The following is a 19107-nucleotide window of genomic DNA, read 5'->3' as shown; positions in this document are numbered from 1 at the left end:
AAATTAGAACAGGTTTAGAGACAAGACAGGGAAAGTTCAAAATTGAATGCTAGCATGCATACTGATTAATTGCCACATACCCTCATTATGGACATGGTCTTTCAGTCTGTGACTACCAAAAAGAAGCTAATTTATGTGATTTATATGCTGAAGTCTAATCAAATAATAGTCAGACATAGATTGTGGATAATGGTTCTGATTCATTCATCACACAGGAAATGGAAGTTAATTTTGAATGAATTTCTTGAATATATTTCACCACAAAAATGAAACCTCAAGGCTTGACTGGGTAGCAACCCCATTTAGCCCCTGCTGGTGGATGTCAAAACCACAAAACACTTCTGCAAAAAAAAAAGAAGAAAAAAAAAAGGTTTCTGTATTAAGTAACAATTTACATATATGGTGACATCCACTTGCAATGTCCACTTCAGAGGACAAAAGTCTATTCCTGGGTCCCAGGAGTATATGAAAAATGATGTCAAATTACAGACCTCTGATATACATAAGTACACTAGTATATATACAATAATATCACCAGAGAGATTTCAAGTAGACCGTATTTTGATGTTGTGATTCACCTCTGTGGAAACAATTCTGCAACTGCATCTGAACCGTCTGAACGAACCGATTCACTTCAGATGAATCGCAGTTCTCAACACTAGACAGCGAGATCAAAGTGACTCGGTTCTCAGGTGCAGTTAATTACGGTCATTATCATTATATAGGAGAATTGTGAAGCACGCGTACACGAAGGAAAGAATAATAGCCTTTATCATTGTGGAAGTATAATCTTTTTATTCAAGCAGCGTTTTAAACACTTGTTGAAGTTGACATTAACAGGTTTTGTAAGAGGAGGAGATGATGGAGTTGCCTTTATATGACACGAGCACGGGTCAGATGTGTTCATATGATCAGGTGTCTCTGGGTGAGATGCTCCAGATCCAGGATCATGCAGTGAGTGAAGAGCAGGCCTGGGCCCTGTGCTTCCAGCTGAGCTCCGTCCTCTCTCAGGAGCTCCGGCAGCAGGGCTCGATGAGGCGGACTCTGGCGCCAGCCGAGGCCGCAGGAGGAGTGCTGTTCTCCCGCGACGGCAGCGTCTCTCTGCGGCCCAGTAACTGTCAGTTAGATTTAACATTTCAATAACTTGTGTTTTTACATTTAAAGTGTAGGCCTATTTAAAGAAATGTAATTTCTACTAAATGTAGTCAGAATACAATATCTAAGATGAGTAAAATAGATTATGTAAGTAATGTAATTTGTAATCCATAACAGACTAGAGTCTGCCTAATCTGCCCAGCATTGATATTTTGTAAAAAGCAATTACATTCATTATTTCATGGATGGGTCTTTCTTTATATTCTTTACTGTGATGATATAATACAAGATTTACATGGAATTACAAGAAATTGAAATGAAAGTAGGCCTAATAAGGGGATTTATGGGCGTTTTTCATTTTCTAAATAAATAAATAATCCCATTTTGACACACTTTGTCTTGTCTTTAAAGCACTGTTTAAATAATGTTCATTCCGGTGCAGTTTCATAGAAGCCCCATAGAATTTCAGTTTATGAGTTAAAAAGATTTTAATAGCATATTTGTAAATGCTTCATTTTTTTTTTTGAAATAAAATGCACTGTTGTAAGTGAAGCAGGCAAACCTGTCAATGCGATAAAACACCCTTTTTAACATCTCTGTCTGTAGGTAATTCATTTGTGATCGAGACAGAGGAACAGGTAGGCGAGAGTTTATCTTCAGTTTGGTGCATAATAATAATAATAAATAAATAAAAAGTCATTCATTCAAGCATGTGCCATTAAGATTTGTCACTGTCTCTATAGGCTGTTGAGTTTGTGGGCCGTCTTGTGTACTTGAGTCTGGACTGGGGTCTGGAGACACAGGTGGAGCGGGAATTGAGTGAGACCTTGGAGATCCTGTTGTGTCAGATGACCAAAGTGAACCTCAGCATCAGCTCCGATCGCTCCTGCCGACCCGTCCGCTCAATCTCGGATGTCATCCAGGTGCTGACGTCCTCAGAATCATCCGTCTTACTGCGCTCACTGGATCGGGACCAGTCACAGAAGCCGAATATGCTTTTGGTCTGAATGTGTGAACGCATGAGGATGTGGCCTGATCTTCCTGGCTTCTGTGTGCCGGTTGTGTTTCTGACAGGTTTGTAAGGAGCGCCTGTACGATCCCAGCCAGGCTGTCAAGCATTACAAGAGCGTGTGTTCCAGTCTGTTCTCGCACACCGTTGAGCTGTGCCAGTATCTGCAGATCGTTCAACAGTCCCGCGAGGTGAGCGAGTCTGAGAGCGTGATCAATATAGTTAACCTACAGCTCTCTGTGCAGTGTTATTATGGTAGTAAAATGGATCATGAACTCTGGAGGGTTTTTGCCTGCTGATGGTGTTTTTGGAAGTGACTCATTTCTTGACCCAATTTTATATGGAAAAACACTCAGAGTCTGCAGAAACTGTTTGAATCGGAGACCCAGCTGGTTGCACGAGTGACCTCTAACTGGGTAAGTAATGGGCTTTCAGAAAAAAAATATCAACTTCACATTTACTATGTTTTACTTGTATTCCTGGGTGAGCCCAGAACATGAACAATTTGTTCCCAATAATTAAGTATTTGTTCCCTCGTTTTAGTAAATCGTCGCCACGTTGAACTAATTTGTGAAAATCAAGTTATTTGTGAAAATGAAGCTTTTATTGTTGTTTATGTCTATGTGGTGTTTGTAAATTCATAAGTCAACATTGCTGAGTATTTTCTTTTTAAAGGAACACGCCGACTTTTTTGGGCTTTTAGCTTTTTCACTGGGCGAGTTACTGCACGCACAGAGATGAAAAGGGTATGTATGGACTTGTCTAACTGGGATACGGTGAATAAGCTAAAGTCCCAAAAGTCGGCGTGATCCTGTAAAACTGCAGTGAACAAAGACAGTCTCAAAAACACGCTTTGAAATCGCTGGTGTTTCTGACGTCACAAACTACCTTGTAACCAATCAGGTCAACGTGTGATCGTCAACGAGTGGATCTCTGAGCTGTGTGAGTGAGTGGAGGCGGGGCTCATTTGCATATTCATAGAACCGCGCATACTAAATGAGGCAAGGGTGTCGAGTTACATTCAAGATATTTTAAGGCATGAAGAAAACTTTTAAATATGTAATTTTGGTGATCAAAGGTGAGTTTTAAGGGATAAAATTTACTACAGGGGGACTTTAAAACAAAGAAATGAAAAGAGACTTATGACAACATGGCCGTGATTTAATGAAACAAGGGACAGAATTTTAGTGAAACGAGGGAACAAAGTAGTAAAATGTGCGGATGTATCAGTAATTCATGGCCACGATATACATATCCCCCCCCCCCCCATGTCATCTAATACATGTATTGTTCATGTATTAATGTATTGCTCTAACTTTATTCTGTCTAAATAAAAGTCGTTTTTATTAAAACCAGCATGAATTACTGCAACAGACACTTTATTTTTATTTATTGCAATGCAAAAAAATCTTAATTGCCTTTTTATATATATATATATATATATATATATACATATACATACATACATACATACATACATACATACTGTATGTGTGTATGTACTAAGTTTCTTGTCAGCTTTCATGGTCTAAGTCTCAATTTCAGTGTTTCTTGTTTCCACACTGCAGATGTGCACATGGAAGGATCTAGTGGATGAGTTGAGCAGAGGTGTAGTGTTGCGGCCGTTAGCGGAGACTTTAACTAAATGCCCACTGCCTGCTGAAACCCCTCCATTCAACCAGCTTCTGCGGGACATCCAGTGCAGACGATACACACTACGGAAAGTTCAGGTTTGTGTTCAGTCTGTCTTTGTTCATTTTCGAATGTTTCTTTTTTGCACTTTTGACAATATTCTGCTTTAAAGGAGAAGTTCACTTTTAAAATGAAAATTCTGTCATCATATACTCACCCTCATGTTGTTTCAAACCTGTATGAATTTCTTTCTTCTGCTGAACAGAAAGGAAGATATTTAGAAGAATGTCAGTAACCAGACAGTTTTTGGGTCCCATTGACTTCCATAGTAGGAAAAAAATATACTATGGAAGTCAATGGGACCCAAAAACTGTCTGGTTACTGACGTTCTTCTAAATATCTTCCTTTCTGTTCAGCAGAAGAAAGAAATTCATACAGGTTTGAAACAACATGAGGGTGATTATATGATGACAGAATTTTCATTTTAAAAGTGAACTTCTCCTTTAATGACTTGAAATAATTACCTAGTTCTGGCATGAAACTCTAGATGGCGCAGGCTGATAAGCCTTTGACTCATTTGGTAGCGATCACATCATCATCTACATGGCACAGCTGATTGGTTGCTGTTGCATCGGCGTCCAATGAGCTGCGGCTCAACATTCAAATAAATACCGGGGTGTTGCTGGTGGCAGCATGTCTTAAGCCCTATTCGGACGGGACTAGTTTAACATGGAGAGGTTTGGTAAAGTAATAATCACCAGAGCTTCTCTGTGGTTTTAGTCCCGTCCGAATGTGCCATCTCAGTGATCATTACGGACAATGTCAGTAAAGATTACGGCGACTTTTACCTTCAGTAAAAAGGTCTGGAAAAATGACCTCAGGTTATACTAATCCCGTGCGAATAGACCCGCTGTAAAATATGTACGTAAATATTTCCTGTTTAAAAGTAGTTTTCCACGGTTTTTCCAAGTATGGAGGCGCTTGAGAAAGCTCAAGTGTTTTCCACACACCATTCAGATCAGAAAGAAGATCGAAAGCACTTGTTAGAGGCACGAAACATCTTTTAGTGTTAGGTAAGTGCCTATTACCAACACAATCCAATCTGAAGTTAATACATCATTCGACCGGACATAACTGTTTTATATATATATAAATATAGGTTATATGCGTTTGCGCACATGATATCAGGATGCAGCGTAATACACACATGAGGACAGGAGGGTGACGGCGATGCGCAAATCGAGTTACTCTCCCACTTCTGCTAGTTTTACTGAGATATCTTATCCAAGATATTGTTAGTCGTTAATATTACAGACGTCCTGTGGTAAAATTACATTACTACTTTACATGCTCACAGCAATGTCTGTGAATGTATTGGCAGTAGCAAGTCTCTGTTCTTTCTCTGCAGCCGTAGCAGATCTATTCTGCCAAGACCAAATACAATAAGATTGCCACATCCACAACCATGCCAATCTCTATTACCGTACCAATCTCCCGAGAGTTGTCATGACAGAATTTTTGTTGGATGTCTTGCCTAAATGTGCATCCTTGCATTCATAGGATGTGGGAGAAGGCCAGAGAAAGCCAGACACTCACCAGACTCTTCTAGAATTCATCCGCTTGCGGCCAAAATTACGACCGGTGAGAAAAATTTGTTTATTTCATAACCGATGTTCATCGCATATGCAGATTTATATCTAAAAGTTTTTTAGAATAAAGCAGCCACAATAAAAGGAACTAGCTAGGTTAGCTGATTACCTTAAGTCTATGTCACTCTCAGATCGTACAGCCGTTAACGGGTAGGCTTCTGCGATGAGACATGTTTTCCTGTTTGTTCACGCAACATTTGGCATGAAGCCTATTAGCATCAAGCCAAGTTCTAACAAAACTTAAAGGGGACGGATTATGCCCCTTTTTCACAAGATGTAATATCTGTCTCTGGTGTCCCCAGAATGTGTTTGTGAAGTTTCAGCTCAAAATACCCCACAGATAATTTCTAATAGCTGGTCAAATTTGCCACTATTTGGGTGTGAGCAAAATCACGCCGTTATCGTTTGTCCCTTTAAATGCAAATGAGCTAATGCTAAGATAACGCTGGACCCTGCGCCTCCGAAGAAATCTTGATCCGCCCGGAAGGAAGAGGAGAGGTTTAAGTCTCGCTGCGGCTGGACCACCCTCCATAAAGTGTTGTGTTCCTCAGGGTGTTTCCCTGTTCAGTTCCGGCTGTTGGCCTAAATGTTTCAATTGCAAACTATGGGCCCATTCAAGTTTACGCACCCATGCAATTGCCTGCTGTTATGGTGAAAAAAATAAAACAACAAAAATTCTTGCAAAAAGAAAACCTTTTCCTCCTCCAAACTCTATGGGTGTCGGCTCCCTGCCCAGATGCAGCGAACTGTCTCCCGAAATGATTCAGCCCCTAGCCACCCGTGCTGAGGCGTGGAAAGCCATCACCGGTGTGTCAAAATGGGTACTGGACTACTCACTCCAATTCGCTCACAGACCGCCCTGCTTCGCGGGCATAGTCAATTTTTCGGTAAAGAGCAACGTGGCTTACGTCCTCTGCGCCAAAGTAATGAGCTTACTAGCAAGGGAGCTGTGGAAACAGTTCCCCCGCCCCACAGCGAGTCAGGCTTCTACAGCTGCTACTTCCTCATTCCCAAAAAGGATGGTGGCCTCAGGCCCATCCTAGACCTCAGACATCTGAACCATGCCCTCACGAGACGGCCATTCAAGATGCTAACTTTGAAACAAATCCTCTCACAAGTACGCCCAGGGGATTGGATTTTCTCAGTGGATCTGAAAGATGCACACTTTAATATCCAGATAGCCCCCCCATCACAGACCATTCTTGAGGTTTGCGTTTGAAGGGGTGGCCTACCAGTATACGGTCCTTCTGTTCGGACTATCCCTGGCTCCACGCACATTTATGAAATGCATGGATGCAGCATTTTCCCCCCGGAGACAAAAGGGATGCGCATCCTGAATTACCTTGACGACTCTGCCAAGATGAGCCAGTCGGAGGAAGAATTAATTTCTCACAGATCTGTGCTCCTCAGCCATTTGAGCTGCCTAGGACTCAGACTCAATTAAGCCAATAGCTCACGGTCTCCCAGCCAGAAAATCTCTTTCCTGGGAGCGGTTCTAGACGTCTAAACCCACGAGCGCACTCATACGGCTCATTGGCTCGCCATATCATTCAGAGCGGGGGCCCTTTCCCCTCTCAGAACTTTAGAGAGGAAGGACCCCAATCTCAGGTGGACTCAGGTCGCAGCCTCTGTACAGACTAGCCTGACGCCTTCTATTATGGGCACAACAAAGCCTCTGAGAGCGCTGCATGTGCCAGGCAGACTGAACCAGGGAGCAGACTTGCTGACCTGGGACAATGAGTTCCCAGGGGAATGGTCCGTCCATCCCCAGACGGTTCAAACAATCTGGAGCATCCTCGGCAAGGCAGAGGTCGACCTCTTCGCCTCCAAAGGCAACTCTCACTGCCCAATATTCTTTACAAAGAACATGGATGTGCTGGCCCATGAATGGCCCAGCCTCCCCTTTATGCCTTTTCCCCCAGTCACGCTGCTCCCTCAGGTCATCAAACGAATCGGGGAAGACAGGCATGGCCCTTCTGGTGGTCCCTCTCTGGCAGATCCAGCCTTGGTTCTCTGAGTTGATTTCAGCTGCTTGCAGCAGCCCCATGGCCAATTCCCCTGAGGAAAGACCTCCTTTCCCAGGCGAACGGGACAATCTGGCATCCCCAACCCAAGATGTGGGCACTCCACGTGTGGGCCCTCAATGGGAACTTAAGGACCTCCCAGCGAGAGTCCTGAATACTATCTCAGAGGCTAGAGCTCTGTCCACAAGATGTCTCTATGCTCTTAAGTGGTCTGGTGTTCAGTCCGGAACCAGGACCCTTTTTCATGCGAAATACCTCCGGTACTTTTCTTCTTACAAGAGCTAATGGTTGTGGGTCGGACCCCCTCCACTCTCAAAGTCTATGTGGCGGCCATAGCAGCACAGCACTTTCCCGTGGCCGGCTAATCTCTGGGTAGAAGTGAACTGGTCGTCCGCTTCCTAAAAGGGGCAAGGAGGCTCAACCCGCCTCGTCCTCTTACATACCCTCTTGGGATCTATCTACGGTCCTTAGGGCCCTCAAAGGCCCCCCATTCGAGCCACTACAGTCGGCCGAGCTCCGGCCACTTTCACTTAAGACCTCTCAACAGCTAGCATTAGCATCGGTCAAGCAAGTGGGTGACCTGCAAGCGCTCCCCGTCAGTGCTTCCTGCCTCGAGTTTCGGGCCTAACTGCCCCAAAGTCGTTCTCAAGCCAAGTTATCACTATGTGCCTAAAGTGCTCTCTAGTCCGTTCAGAGCACAAGTTATTATGCTGTCTGCTCTTCCTGTTTCGGAAGACGGGCATCAGCTTCACTTACTCTGCCCTGTCCGGGCCTTGAAAGTGTATATATACAGCACTTTGTCCATTTCAGACAGTCAGAGTAGCTCTTTGTATGCTTCGTTGGCTACACCAAAGGGCTTCCGGTCACGAAGCAGAAACGATCCCGCTGGATAGTGGATGTTATTGCATTGGCTTATGCTTCCATTGGCATCAGAGCACACTCCACGAGAGGCGTGGGCGTGGTCCAGTGGTGTCTATTGGCGACATCCTCGCCGTCCACCTTCGCCAGATATTACAACTTGGAGGTCCCTGTGCTGCAGGCACAAATATTCTGTATAGTTGGAGTTGACCTCAGAGGGAGCTCAACCCACTATTACTTCTCCGGAGGCTCCGACCACAGTCCAAGCCCCTCTTTTGTTGGGCATAACTTGCCCTTCCCTAGCCCTACCGCCTAGGGACCCTTACTCAAGCGTCCCAGGCTAGGACCACATAACATGTTGTTCTGCTTGCATAGCACGGCGTGATTGGATTGGCTCCCCATAGCTTCTAGCAAAGACACAATGGCCCTCATTTATCAAAAGTGCGTACACCAAATTTCCAGCGTCGACCTGGCGTGCACCCAAAACCACGGTGACTTTGAGATTTATCAATATGGACGTTGCCGTACGGCACGCTCAAATCCTACGCCAGCTCAGGAGGTGGTGTACATGTACTCACGTTTTGAGTTAGTGCGGAAATGCGCAGAAAAACAATTCCTAACACCACAAAACGCACTGACAAACTAAAAGATATGATATATTATGACCCACTGTAAAAAAAACAACAACATAGTAATTATAAACTTCAGTGTTTATTTTTGTGTAACATGGACTTCAATGTTTAATTTGTGTGACTTTACCAAAGCATTTGATTTATAGGCATATGTATTCCTTCAGTTGCGAGCCTGTGCGCTTTACCTGACGTTTCAGGGTTAGGCCCGGCAGGTGCGCACGGACTGGGTTCAGTAATGAAAGGCTTTCAATGACCAAAAAATAATTCAGACAGACAAAATAATAATAATAATAATAATAAGAAGAAGAATATTACAAATTGTCATGCAATTATTAATGTGAATGAATGGTACTCCACATCATCATCATCACTATTGTACACCCCAATACATGTGACGTGATACGAAATTAAATGCTAATTGCTTCAAAACACGTGCTGTAAAATAATGCATTGTGATAGGTCATTTGCTCATCCAAACAGAAGTGAAAGAGAAGTTTCTCTTCTTTGCCGTCTTCCATGTGTCCATGGCGTAAAATGAGGGCGTGGGGGAAGCGGAGACTTGAATATATAGGGGCGTGTTATTCTAATGACGATCGTTTTCAGTCGCGGCATTTATCAAGGGCAGGTATTGCGTACACCTGGATTTCAAAGGTATGCACAGCTTCATAAATCAGGCGGTGAGAGGAGTGTAAGCATAATCTTATTCCAACATATACGCCCGTTTCTACGCAAGAATGATAAATGAGGGCCAATGAGTAAACGCTTCGAAAGGGAACGTCTCGGTTACTTGCGTAACCTCTGTTCCCTGAGATAACGGGAATGAGTATTGCTTAGACGGCCGTGCTATGTCGCTACACGACTGGCATTTGTCTTTTCAGTCGAATTAAAGTTGATTCCTATGGCAAATATGAGCTGTTTTTATAGGCAGATGCCCAGCCCCTTTCGGCAGGCTCTTTGCTCTCTTGGCAGGATGCACTGCGATTGGCTCAGATCGCTGTACTGTTATGGCTGTGCAGTGGCACTGCTTTTTTTTTAAAGGCTTCAAAATTCTGAGAAAAGGAGTTTCCCCATAGCATCTAGCAAAGATGCAATACTTGTTCCCGTCATCTCAGTTAACTGAGAATACGCAAGCTACCAAAACTTTTTTTGTCCTAAAGTTTCATCAACATATAAAAACTTTGTGGTTTTGGTGGTTTTAATCCCATCCCATCCAACCATCTGTCATACAAATAGACTTTTCACCTATCTAATCCATTCCCTGTGGATTGCAGTTTGAATTTATGATTGGAATTTTACTTTTGCAACATCAGATTTCTCAGCTAACAGGTTTTGCTTTCCTATTGATTTCTTCTTCCTCAGGCCTCAGAGCGTAAGATGGGGCTGAAGCCAAAAGAGCAGAGCAGTCTACATGAGCTACTCATGGAGGAGATTCGCTCTATGAACCACTGGAAACGCCTGGCACACAACAGGGAGACAACCTACCAATGTACACAACTCTGGGTTTTCAGTTTTTTGTAACTCCTGAATTTGTGAACCACTGACAGTTTTGATTCCTTAAGCAGTAGATGGCTCAACCATTAATAAAGCGCCTGAAGACGCCTCTTTTCTGAAGTCAACTTCACACGGAATACCTTCGGATGTAAGTTTTTGCACGTTCCTCGCATGGCATTTTGTAACTATTACGTTTTGATGACTTGGTTCATTTGTATGATTTTGTACAATCTCATTTGTACTTTCATACGATCTGCTCATGCACCAGTGATGGGTATGGTTAGGGGTGGGGTTAGAGGAGGAACTTTGTTTTTTGTTTTTACGATTCAAATTGTATGAATTCATAGGAAATTGCCACCTCGTAATGTATTTCTTTTCCTGTGAGATCAGGTTGGTCCTCTTCATATTTCAAGCATCACTTACACAAATGCAAACTTGCAACAGATATCTTTGCAGTTTTATAGTTTTGTAAAATGTATTCCCTAACTGTGCAGGAAACTCTTGGTTCAGGAAATCTTGTGCAAGACAGCAGCGTTACAGGTGAGATCTTGATTTTTGCAGCAATAGGTGAAACCAGAGTAGTTTGTGTCTGTCACAATTGACCTCCAAATAAAATAAATGCAAATTACAACAAAAGAAATTATAAAAAATTACTTTATGAGAACTAAGTACATTTAACCCATTAATACATAATACCCATTAGTACATAAAAAGAAGGATATTACAGTTATTGGGGATTAACTGGCTTGGAATTTTTTTTTTTTAACTTTTTTTTTTTTTTAGATGAAATATGATCTGGACATAAATGTTTTCATAAGATTTATCAAAATAAAAAAAATAGATTTTTCTAAAATGTGGTTAACATGTCATCCAATCCCCCTAGACATCAGAATCTGCACAGGAAAACGCCGGACCAGATCTTTTGCTTGCAACAGGGATCTCTTCAAAGTGGTGCGTCACCTTAGGGGATCAAGGAAACAACACTTGGAAAATTTACTCTGTGGACATTGTTACATGAAATGAAGGCTGCAGGTCTTGTCTGTCTTTTTGCACTTTTTATATCAACAAAATCTCTCTCATAAGTATAACTTTTTTTCAGGTTCTCATTGTAATTCTTATACTGTTGCTGGGGTGTAAAGTACTGAGAAATTGTACTTTAGTTTAAGTACAGATAATATGGCAAAACTTGTATTAAATTAAAAGCACCTACCCAAAAAGTACTTGAATGAAAGTAAAAAAGTATCCACATTTAATTTTACTAAGGTATTTGCAAGTTCAAAAATGAACTTTTCTAAGGTTTCTTAAATTTACTTTAAAAACAAGAGGCAGTAGCAATTTTCATTTTAGTATTTTTGATGCAAAAGGCTTTTTTTCTCATTGTTCTGACAGTGTAAAACTCTAAGACACAGATTCTGAGTTCTACTTTTATTGTTCTGTGTCTGAAAGGGATTGTTAAACCAAAAATGAAAATTGTCACCCTTGTCACAATAAGATAAAAAAAAAAAGAGTATTTCTCTTTTAAATAATCGAGGGATTTAATTCAAATGACATATGTACTTTGTACTTCTAAGTTTACATGAAATTGTAATGAGTAAAAAAAAAAAAATTACTCCTTTTTTAAATGTTGATGAGTACAAGTATTTGTTTTTAACAGAACTCAGGTACAGATTACCCAACCCCCCCCCCCCCCCACACACACACAAAAAATACTGAGTACTTACCTTTCTATATATATTTCCCCCCAAGGTTAAGAGGAGTAACAAGGGGTCTGTTTTCACAACGATCGTTGATGTCATGAAAATGCATAGTTCTGAAGAAAAAGGAGATCTGGATAATATGTTGTGTGAGAGATACCAGGACTGGCGGGTGAGAATTCCTGATTCAGGATCTAAAAATGTTGTTCAGACTGCAGGCAAATCAGAATTTTTTCTCAAATCAGATCTTTTCAGGCAGACTGTCTGCACTATTCAAGTGAGATTTGTGTGTCCACTGTCCAGACATAACCACAGGTTGGGTTGGGTTGGTTTGGTAACGGCGTAGGTGTGACCATGTTTGTGATGACGAGGCTTTCAAAACGGATCCAGGAAAAATGGAGGTGCATCATCTTGCTCTCCAAATTAGCGCCCTGTCGAGTTGTGGTGCAGAACTCTTCCGTCACACAGGAAAACTCAGTGAAGGAGGAGACTGGTATACAGTTGCAATCGAAATTATTCAACCCCCATTGCAAATTAGGTTTATTGGCAAAATTTACAGACTTTCAGCTGTTTGCAATGAACAAATCAAACAAAAGTTATTGAAATAGCTCAACACAACAAATGTTTCAAGTGGTTTCCCCAAATTCAACAAAATGCAACTTTTAATGACTTCTGCAGTCTCAAAATTATTCAACCCCTTCATGGCAAGCATCTATAGTACTTATGACACCCTTTTGCTGTTCAGACCTGTGTTTCTGAGGAATCTTAGCCCATTCCTCATGAGCAATGGCCTCCAGTTCAGTAATATTCTTGGGTTTGTATGCTGCAACCGCTGCCTTGAACCCCATAGAAAATCTCTGGTGGGATTTGAAGTCAGGGGACTGTGATGGCCACTGTAGACTCTTCCAGGATGACTTCTGCAACCAAACCTTGGTGGAATTTGAGGTATGCTTAGGATCATTGTCCTGTTGGAAGGTCCAATGACATCCAAGCTTCAGATTCCTCACTGACGGCATGACGTTTTCGCCTAGGATTCCCTGATACTTCAATAAAACCACCTTGCCTTCCACACACTGCAGGTTTCCAGTGCCAGAGGATGTAAAGCAGCCGCAGAGCATCACAAGCCCCAACATGCTGAACTGTAGATGGTGTTCTTACCAGCACATGCTTCAAATCTTCTTCCTCCGGACATACCGCTGATCCACAGGGCCGAAAAGTTAAAAGTTTTGTTTCATCGCTCCACAGAACAGAATCCCAAAAATTCTGTAGCTTATTTATATGATTTTGAGCAAATTGGAGCTGACTTTTCTTGTGCTTTTGGGTCAGTAGTGGTGTTTGTCTTGGAGAACGTGCCTTACTGTGTAGCTGAAACCTCAGTGCCTGTTGCCACCAAGTCTTGCTGCAGGTCTTTTGCAGTCACTCGAGGGTTTTTCTGAACCTGCCTTCTCAGAAATCTGGTTGCAGCTGTTGATGGCTTCCTTTTTCTGCCCCGTCGAGGTAGTGTAACCACTGTTCCTTGAACTTGCAAACTATGCTTCCAACTTGCAAACTATGCTTCCAACTTTCAAACTATGCTTCCAGCTGTGTCTCTAGGAACATTTAGTGCCTTCGCTATCTTTTTGTGTCCTGTTCCTTGTTTGTGAAGGGCGATGATATTCTCTTAACTTTCTGGACCATTCTTTTGACTCATATTTCTAGCTTGCAGTCAAACATGACACTCAACAAACCTAGCCAGTTCAGATATTTCATGTGTTCTAGCTCAAGCACACCTGGTGCAACTAATGAAGCCCTTGAGTAGTTGCATCAGGTGTGCTTGAGACAACACCTTTTTTTGTGAGGGATTCTATTCATGGGGTTGAGTACTTTTGAAACTGCAGAAGTCATTTGGACCCGAGCACCGGTGGTGTGAGGACCCAGTTGGAATTGTTCCGTTCATTAAAAGTTGCATTTTCATTTAAATTTGGGGAAACCGCTTGAAACCTTTGTTGTTGAGATATTTCAATTACTTTTGTTTGATTTGTTCATTGCAAACAGCTGAACGTCTGTAAATTTTGCCAATAAACCTGATTTGCAATGGGGGTTGAATAATTTCGATTGCAACTGTATATTGTGATGTTCTGTGCTGTAGTCACGGCTGAAATCTTCTGACATACCATTGAATTCAGTATGAATACTTACGGCATTTCCGTCACCGGTTTTGGCGTTATTGTTGTGCGTCGCATTAAGCGTGACGATTTAAGCAGCCAGACTGAGATGCATCTGTAAAAATCTGATTGGAATCAGACTTCCAAATGTGGTTTGAATCAATTTGGGAAAAAATAATCACTTTTTTTACTGCCCAGACTTTCAAAAACCCACCTGGATAAAATCTGGATATGTGAAAAATAAAATTTGTCAATCAAGATTTTTGCTGGCAGTCTAAACATAGCCTAAAAGTCTGTTTTTCTTAGGTTTGCTCATGCTGTGCAATGAGAAGTCTTTATTTCACGTGGCATAATATTTGTTCTCTGTGTCGGAGGTAAGATCACTCATTTCTCTGAATCTGCTCACGATGAAACTGGCTGTCTTGTGACTTCTGCTGTGTGTTCACAGGGTTGTGTGTCCTGGGTGTTGTATAGAGGTAAGCTGGGCTCTGATGTATTGAATATTTGGATGCTATTAATGATGTCTGGCTGTTCATTTGCATGTTCTCTGTAACAGATGCGTCTGCCCTCCAAGCACTGTGTGAACCTTCCGCTGAGCTTCTTCAAGCAAATCGTAATGAAAGATGGTGAGCAAAGCCAGAGAAATTTCTGGAATGAGCGCTGGTCCTGGAATTCAGCCTGGTAAGTAGACAATATCTGTTGCACTAAGTACACAAAGTTTTTGAAAAATTTGGTGTAGAAACAATTTTCACTCAGAAATTGCTAGTAAATTTCACAAATGATTACAAAGAAACGGCAAGTGACACATTAAATTAAACATTAGATTTTGAAGTAGAATGTTTTTTTTTGTGTCAAACTTACTCCAATAATCTTTTTGTTTAACTTTGTAGGGCTGTACAGTCCGACATATTACCACATTAGCACGCATCTGACAGTTTTGTGCACGTGTGTGTGAGACAGCCATTTTGTGTTGTATTGCAGTGCTCTGCTTCCACTACCTGCAGGCAAACTTTTTCCCACTCCTATTCAGTCTATAAAACCGCACAAAGGTATGTGGCGGAGCCCAACTTGCCGGTGCATAGATATCCTCTACAGAACCTCCCTAAGTAGGCTGTAGCCATGCCCCTAGTGGAGTGAGCCCTTAAGCCCTCAGGTGGTCGAGAACCTCTGCATTTATATGCTAGAGAAATGGCATCTACAATCCAGTGGGACAGCCGCTGTCGTGAACAACAGCTTCCCTTTGTGAGGAGTAGCCCAAGACACAAACATCTGGTCATTCTTTCTGAAATCTGCTGTCTTCTCCACATGTACACACACCAAGCGCCCATACTGGACATAACAAATTTAATCCCTGATCCCCTGGAGAAGAGAACCGAGGAGGGCGTAAAGCTGTAAGTTCTATAGTTGGACATCTATAAGCCGAGTCTACCGCTTTAGGTACGAAAGCATGGTTAGGGTGAAAAGAAACCTGCAAACAAGACTGGCTGACAAACAGGGCTTTTAATTCACTCACACGCAGAGCTACAAGCAGTGCCGTCTTAAGAGAGAGAAACTATGCCTTCCGACGGCTCATAAGGGTGTTGAGAAAGGGCCTCTAAAACCATAGATGTATCCCAAAAAGGGATATTTGCATATTTGTGGCTCCGAAAGAGACCTTTGAGCGCATTTCAGGCCCATACACATGATGCACATTGGCCGAGGGTCCCTGTCCGAAATGGTTGCTCCACATGACGATGGATACGGGCTGGATGCAACCTCCCTACACTTTGACTCATTCCCTTTGGTGGGGGTAATGACTCGACATAATGTGTGAATTGTAGCCTCAGTTTCCTGTTCTTATCTGACAGGAGTGGCATCGGTGTGTCTTCTGCTGCTGTTAGCCCATCTGCTTCAAGGTTGGATGTGTTGAGTGTTCAGAGATGCTCTTCTGCTTCAAGGTTGGTCGTGTTGTGGGTTCAGAGATGCTCTTCTGCTTCAAGGTTGGTCGTGTTGTGGGTTCAGAGATGCTCTTCTGCTTCAAGGTTGGTCGTGTTATGGGTTCAGAGATGCTCTTCTGCTTCAAGGTTGGTCGTGTTAAGCGTACAGAGATGCTCTTCTGCTTCAAGGTTGGTCGTGTTGTGGGTTCAGAGATGCTCTTCTGCTTCAAGATTGGTCGTGTTGAGGGTTCAGAGATGCTCTTCTGCTGCTGTAGCCCATCTGCTTCAAGGTTGGATGTGTAGAGTGTTCAGAGATGCTCTTCTGCTTCAAGGTTGGTCGTGTTGTGGGTTCAGAGATGCTCTTCTGCTTCAAGATTGGTCGTGTTGTGGGTTCAGAGATGCTCTTCTGCTTCAAGATTGGTCGTGTTGAGGGTTCAGAGATGCTCTTCTGCTTCATGGTTGGATGTGTTGAACGTTCAGCAGAAATTCTGAAATGCTCAGACCAGCCCATCTGGCACCAACCATGCCCCGTTCAGTAAATTTAAAATCACCTTTCTTCATTCTGATGCTCAGTTTAAACTTCAGCAGATCGTCTTGACCATGTCTGTAGCATGCCTAAATGCATTGAGTTGCTGTGATTGGCTGAGTAGATATTTGCGTTAATGAGAAATTGAACAGGTGTAGCTAAAGTGGCTAGGTGAGTGTACAAAAATGTTTTTTTGTTCACATCACCCACGCCTAAACATATTTAGCATAGGCTACAAACGAAAAAATATGGACTTCGTGCCCGTGACATCACCCGTAGGTTTCTGAAGAGCATTTAAGCCAAAAGTGGGCAGAGCCAGCCGTCACCATCTTGGCAGTGCCATCTTGGCCACCGCACGTCATTCTGGTTTTTGCCCTTCGAAATATTATAATAGTTAAGACATAGCTAAAAGTGAGACTGTATCATGATGCTGTATTATTCTGCTAGTTAATTTATTATGCAGTAACTTACAATATTGCTCTGAGCGTGTGACTGATTCATGCGCATACATATCAGTCAGCGCGGCATCGCACGTCAAGTTCGTAGAGGGCTTTATTCAGTCCATTTTAAATTCTGATTTTGGCCGCCTCTCAAATGGGTCAAACCATAGATATTATCTCAGAATCCGTGAGAGCAACGGTACCGCAGAACGAGTGTAGCCTCAATATCTATAGACGTTTTTAAATATGAAAACTCCAAATAGCAACAAAATTGTCAGACATCCATTAGTGCATGTTCACAGAGGAAAACAACTGAAAAACAGCGCTGGTTGTTCTCTCGATACTCGACAATGACTGAATCCAACGGCGTGGGCGAAGGTATAATGCGCGTATTAAATTGTATGAAATAATCCCGAAAAAAGTACAAACACGGCAGAGATGCCAAGTTCAGCAGCTGGAATTAGCTCAGGTGACGTGACGCTAACAGACAAATGGCTAGTAGTGACAGCAGCAGCAATCCACCTGTCAATCAAGTGACCACGCCCTTAATTATGCAGAAATGTAACGCTTAATATAAACTGATCAGTTATAAAAAATTCACCCCCCTCAGTTTTCATGAAGGGCAAAATTAGCTATATAGACCAAAACCAATTTTTGTACCAGGCTGTAAACACATTTTGTTCTGCTGCCTTTCTCTAGCGGCCAGTCGCTGAATTGCAGTTTAAGTCAACATGTTTTTTTTGTTTTTTTTAATAGTAAACTGGCCTGTGGAAAAGACTGAATAAGATATGCATGTTCCTAAGATGTAAAACATATGAAAACAGTCTGATTCAAACGTTTATGAGCAGGTTTACACCCACCCCTTCCAATCCCATTGAAATTTCATTCGGATCGATTGAGGTGTTTACATGAAGGCTTTTCAGTCTGATTGTTACATGTGAACATGGCTATTTTGGTCTTTTTCACATCCAGATGGAAAAATCCTTTTCATCATCTGAGACTTGAGATCTTATTTAAATTATTTAATTATATAAATAAACCTTGCTAAAAACGCACATCAAGATACATTTCTTTTTTTCCCCTCAATAACTTTTTTATTTTTATTGAAGAACATAGATTTTAAGTCTTGAATAGAAAAATGAATGGTTAATTTATCAATGTTCTCAGTTTCTGTTAATAACGTTTAAAAACAAGGAGCTTTGTTATGATTACAGCAGAAATACCAGAGGAAATTTCCTAGCCTCTGAATATTGTGTTGGACAATGTGGTGCTTTTCAAGTCAAAAAGGTTTAGAACTACTGCTTTAGTTTAGCTCTGTGTCCACATACTCTTTTACAACATCAATGCAAAATATTGTAATGCCTCAAAAGCATGTTGTCGTTCATCTCGTGAGCTCAGCCAGATATCATGATGGAGCTCTGCATAGGCAAGCTTCCAGTTTCGCTCTTTATTAATATGGCCATCGATATAGAAATACTGAACATTTGACTACAATCTCAATCATCAATTGTATGTGATCGATACTCTACTGTACTCTGTGTAATGTTTGTCTGCTCTTTGCCACAGGATTCCTCTGGTTCTCGTGTCGTGCGGGAAGGACTCGACATCGGTTCACGCTCGGGCTATGCGCGACTGGTACAGTCAGGACATCTGTGTGAGCTGCCAGAAGGATTTATCGAAGGCCTGTGACTCTGTTCTGTCCACCTGTCCCATCAAAGACTCTCAGGAGATATGACCACCCTCCCTTTTCATCACTTTAATCTGTTCCTTTATTTGTATATCAGCGGTGTTTGTTTTGGGTTGTTGTTGGGTTGTTCATAGTGCGGCACTATGTTGGTTCGAAACGTTTCTTTTTCACAATTTTGCTAATTTTTTGGTCTTACATTGTGAACAAAATTAAATAAATGTGCTGAATATTTTTACTAAAACCTTTGTATGAATGTGGAGCGCAGTAGTGTTATAAAAGAAATTCAAACTAAATTAAATTTCATACTTTT

The 19107-nt window shown here is 42.0% G+C and overlaps 1 protein-coding gene across 1 annotated transcript; it reads left to right on the top strand.

Moving 5' to 3' along the window:
- Positions 1 to 747: 747 nt before the first annotated feature.
- LOC311073521 (protein spire homolog 1) lies at positions 748 to 19107 on the top strand. Its single transcript, XM_084099346.1, has 16 exons — positions 748 to 1117; positions 1702 to 1733; positions 1839 to 2018; positions 2170 to 2295; positions 2461 to 2520; positions 3673 to 3834; positions 5297 to 5377; positions 10259 to 10385; positions 10462 to 10538; positions 10885 to 10930; positions 11274 to 11341; positions 12137 to 12256; positions 14535 to 14602; positions 14677 to 14704; positions 14785 to 14909; positions 18677 to 19107. The coding sequence occupies exons 1-16, from the start codon at positions 859 to 861 to the stop codon at positions 18843 to 18845; spliced, it is 1728 nt and encodes a 575-aa protein (XP_083955472.1). The 5' UTR covers positions 748 to 858; the 3' UTR covers positions 18846 to 19107.

Source organism: Abramis brama (assembly GCF_963993115.1).
Source record: "Abramis brama genome assembly, chromosome: 22".
NCBI classification, from domain to species: Eukaryota; Metazoa; Chordata; class Actinopteri; order Cypriniformes; family Leuciscidae; genus Abramis; species Abramis brama.
This window is presented reverse-complemented; position numbering and strand designations above follow the sequence as displayed.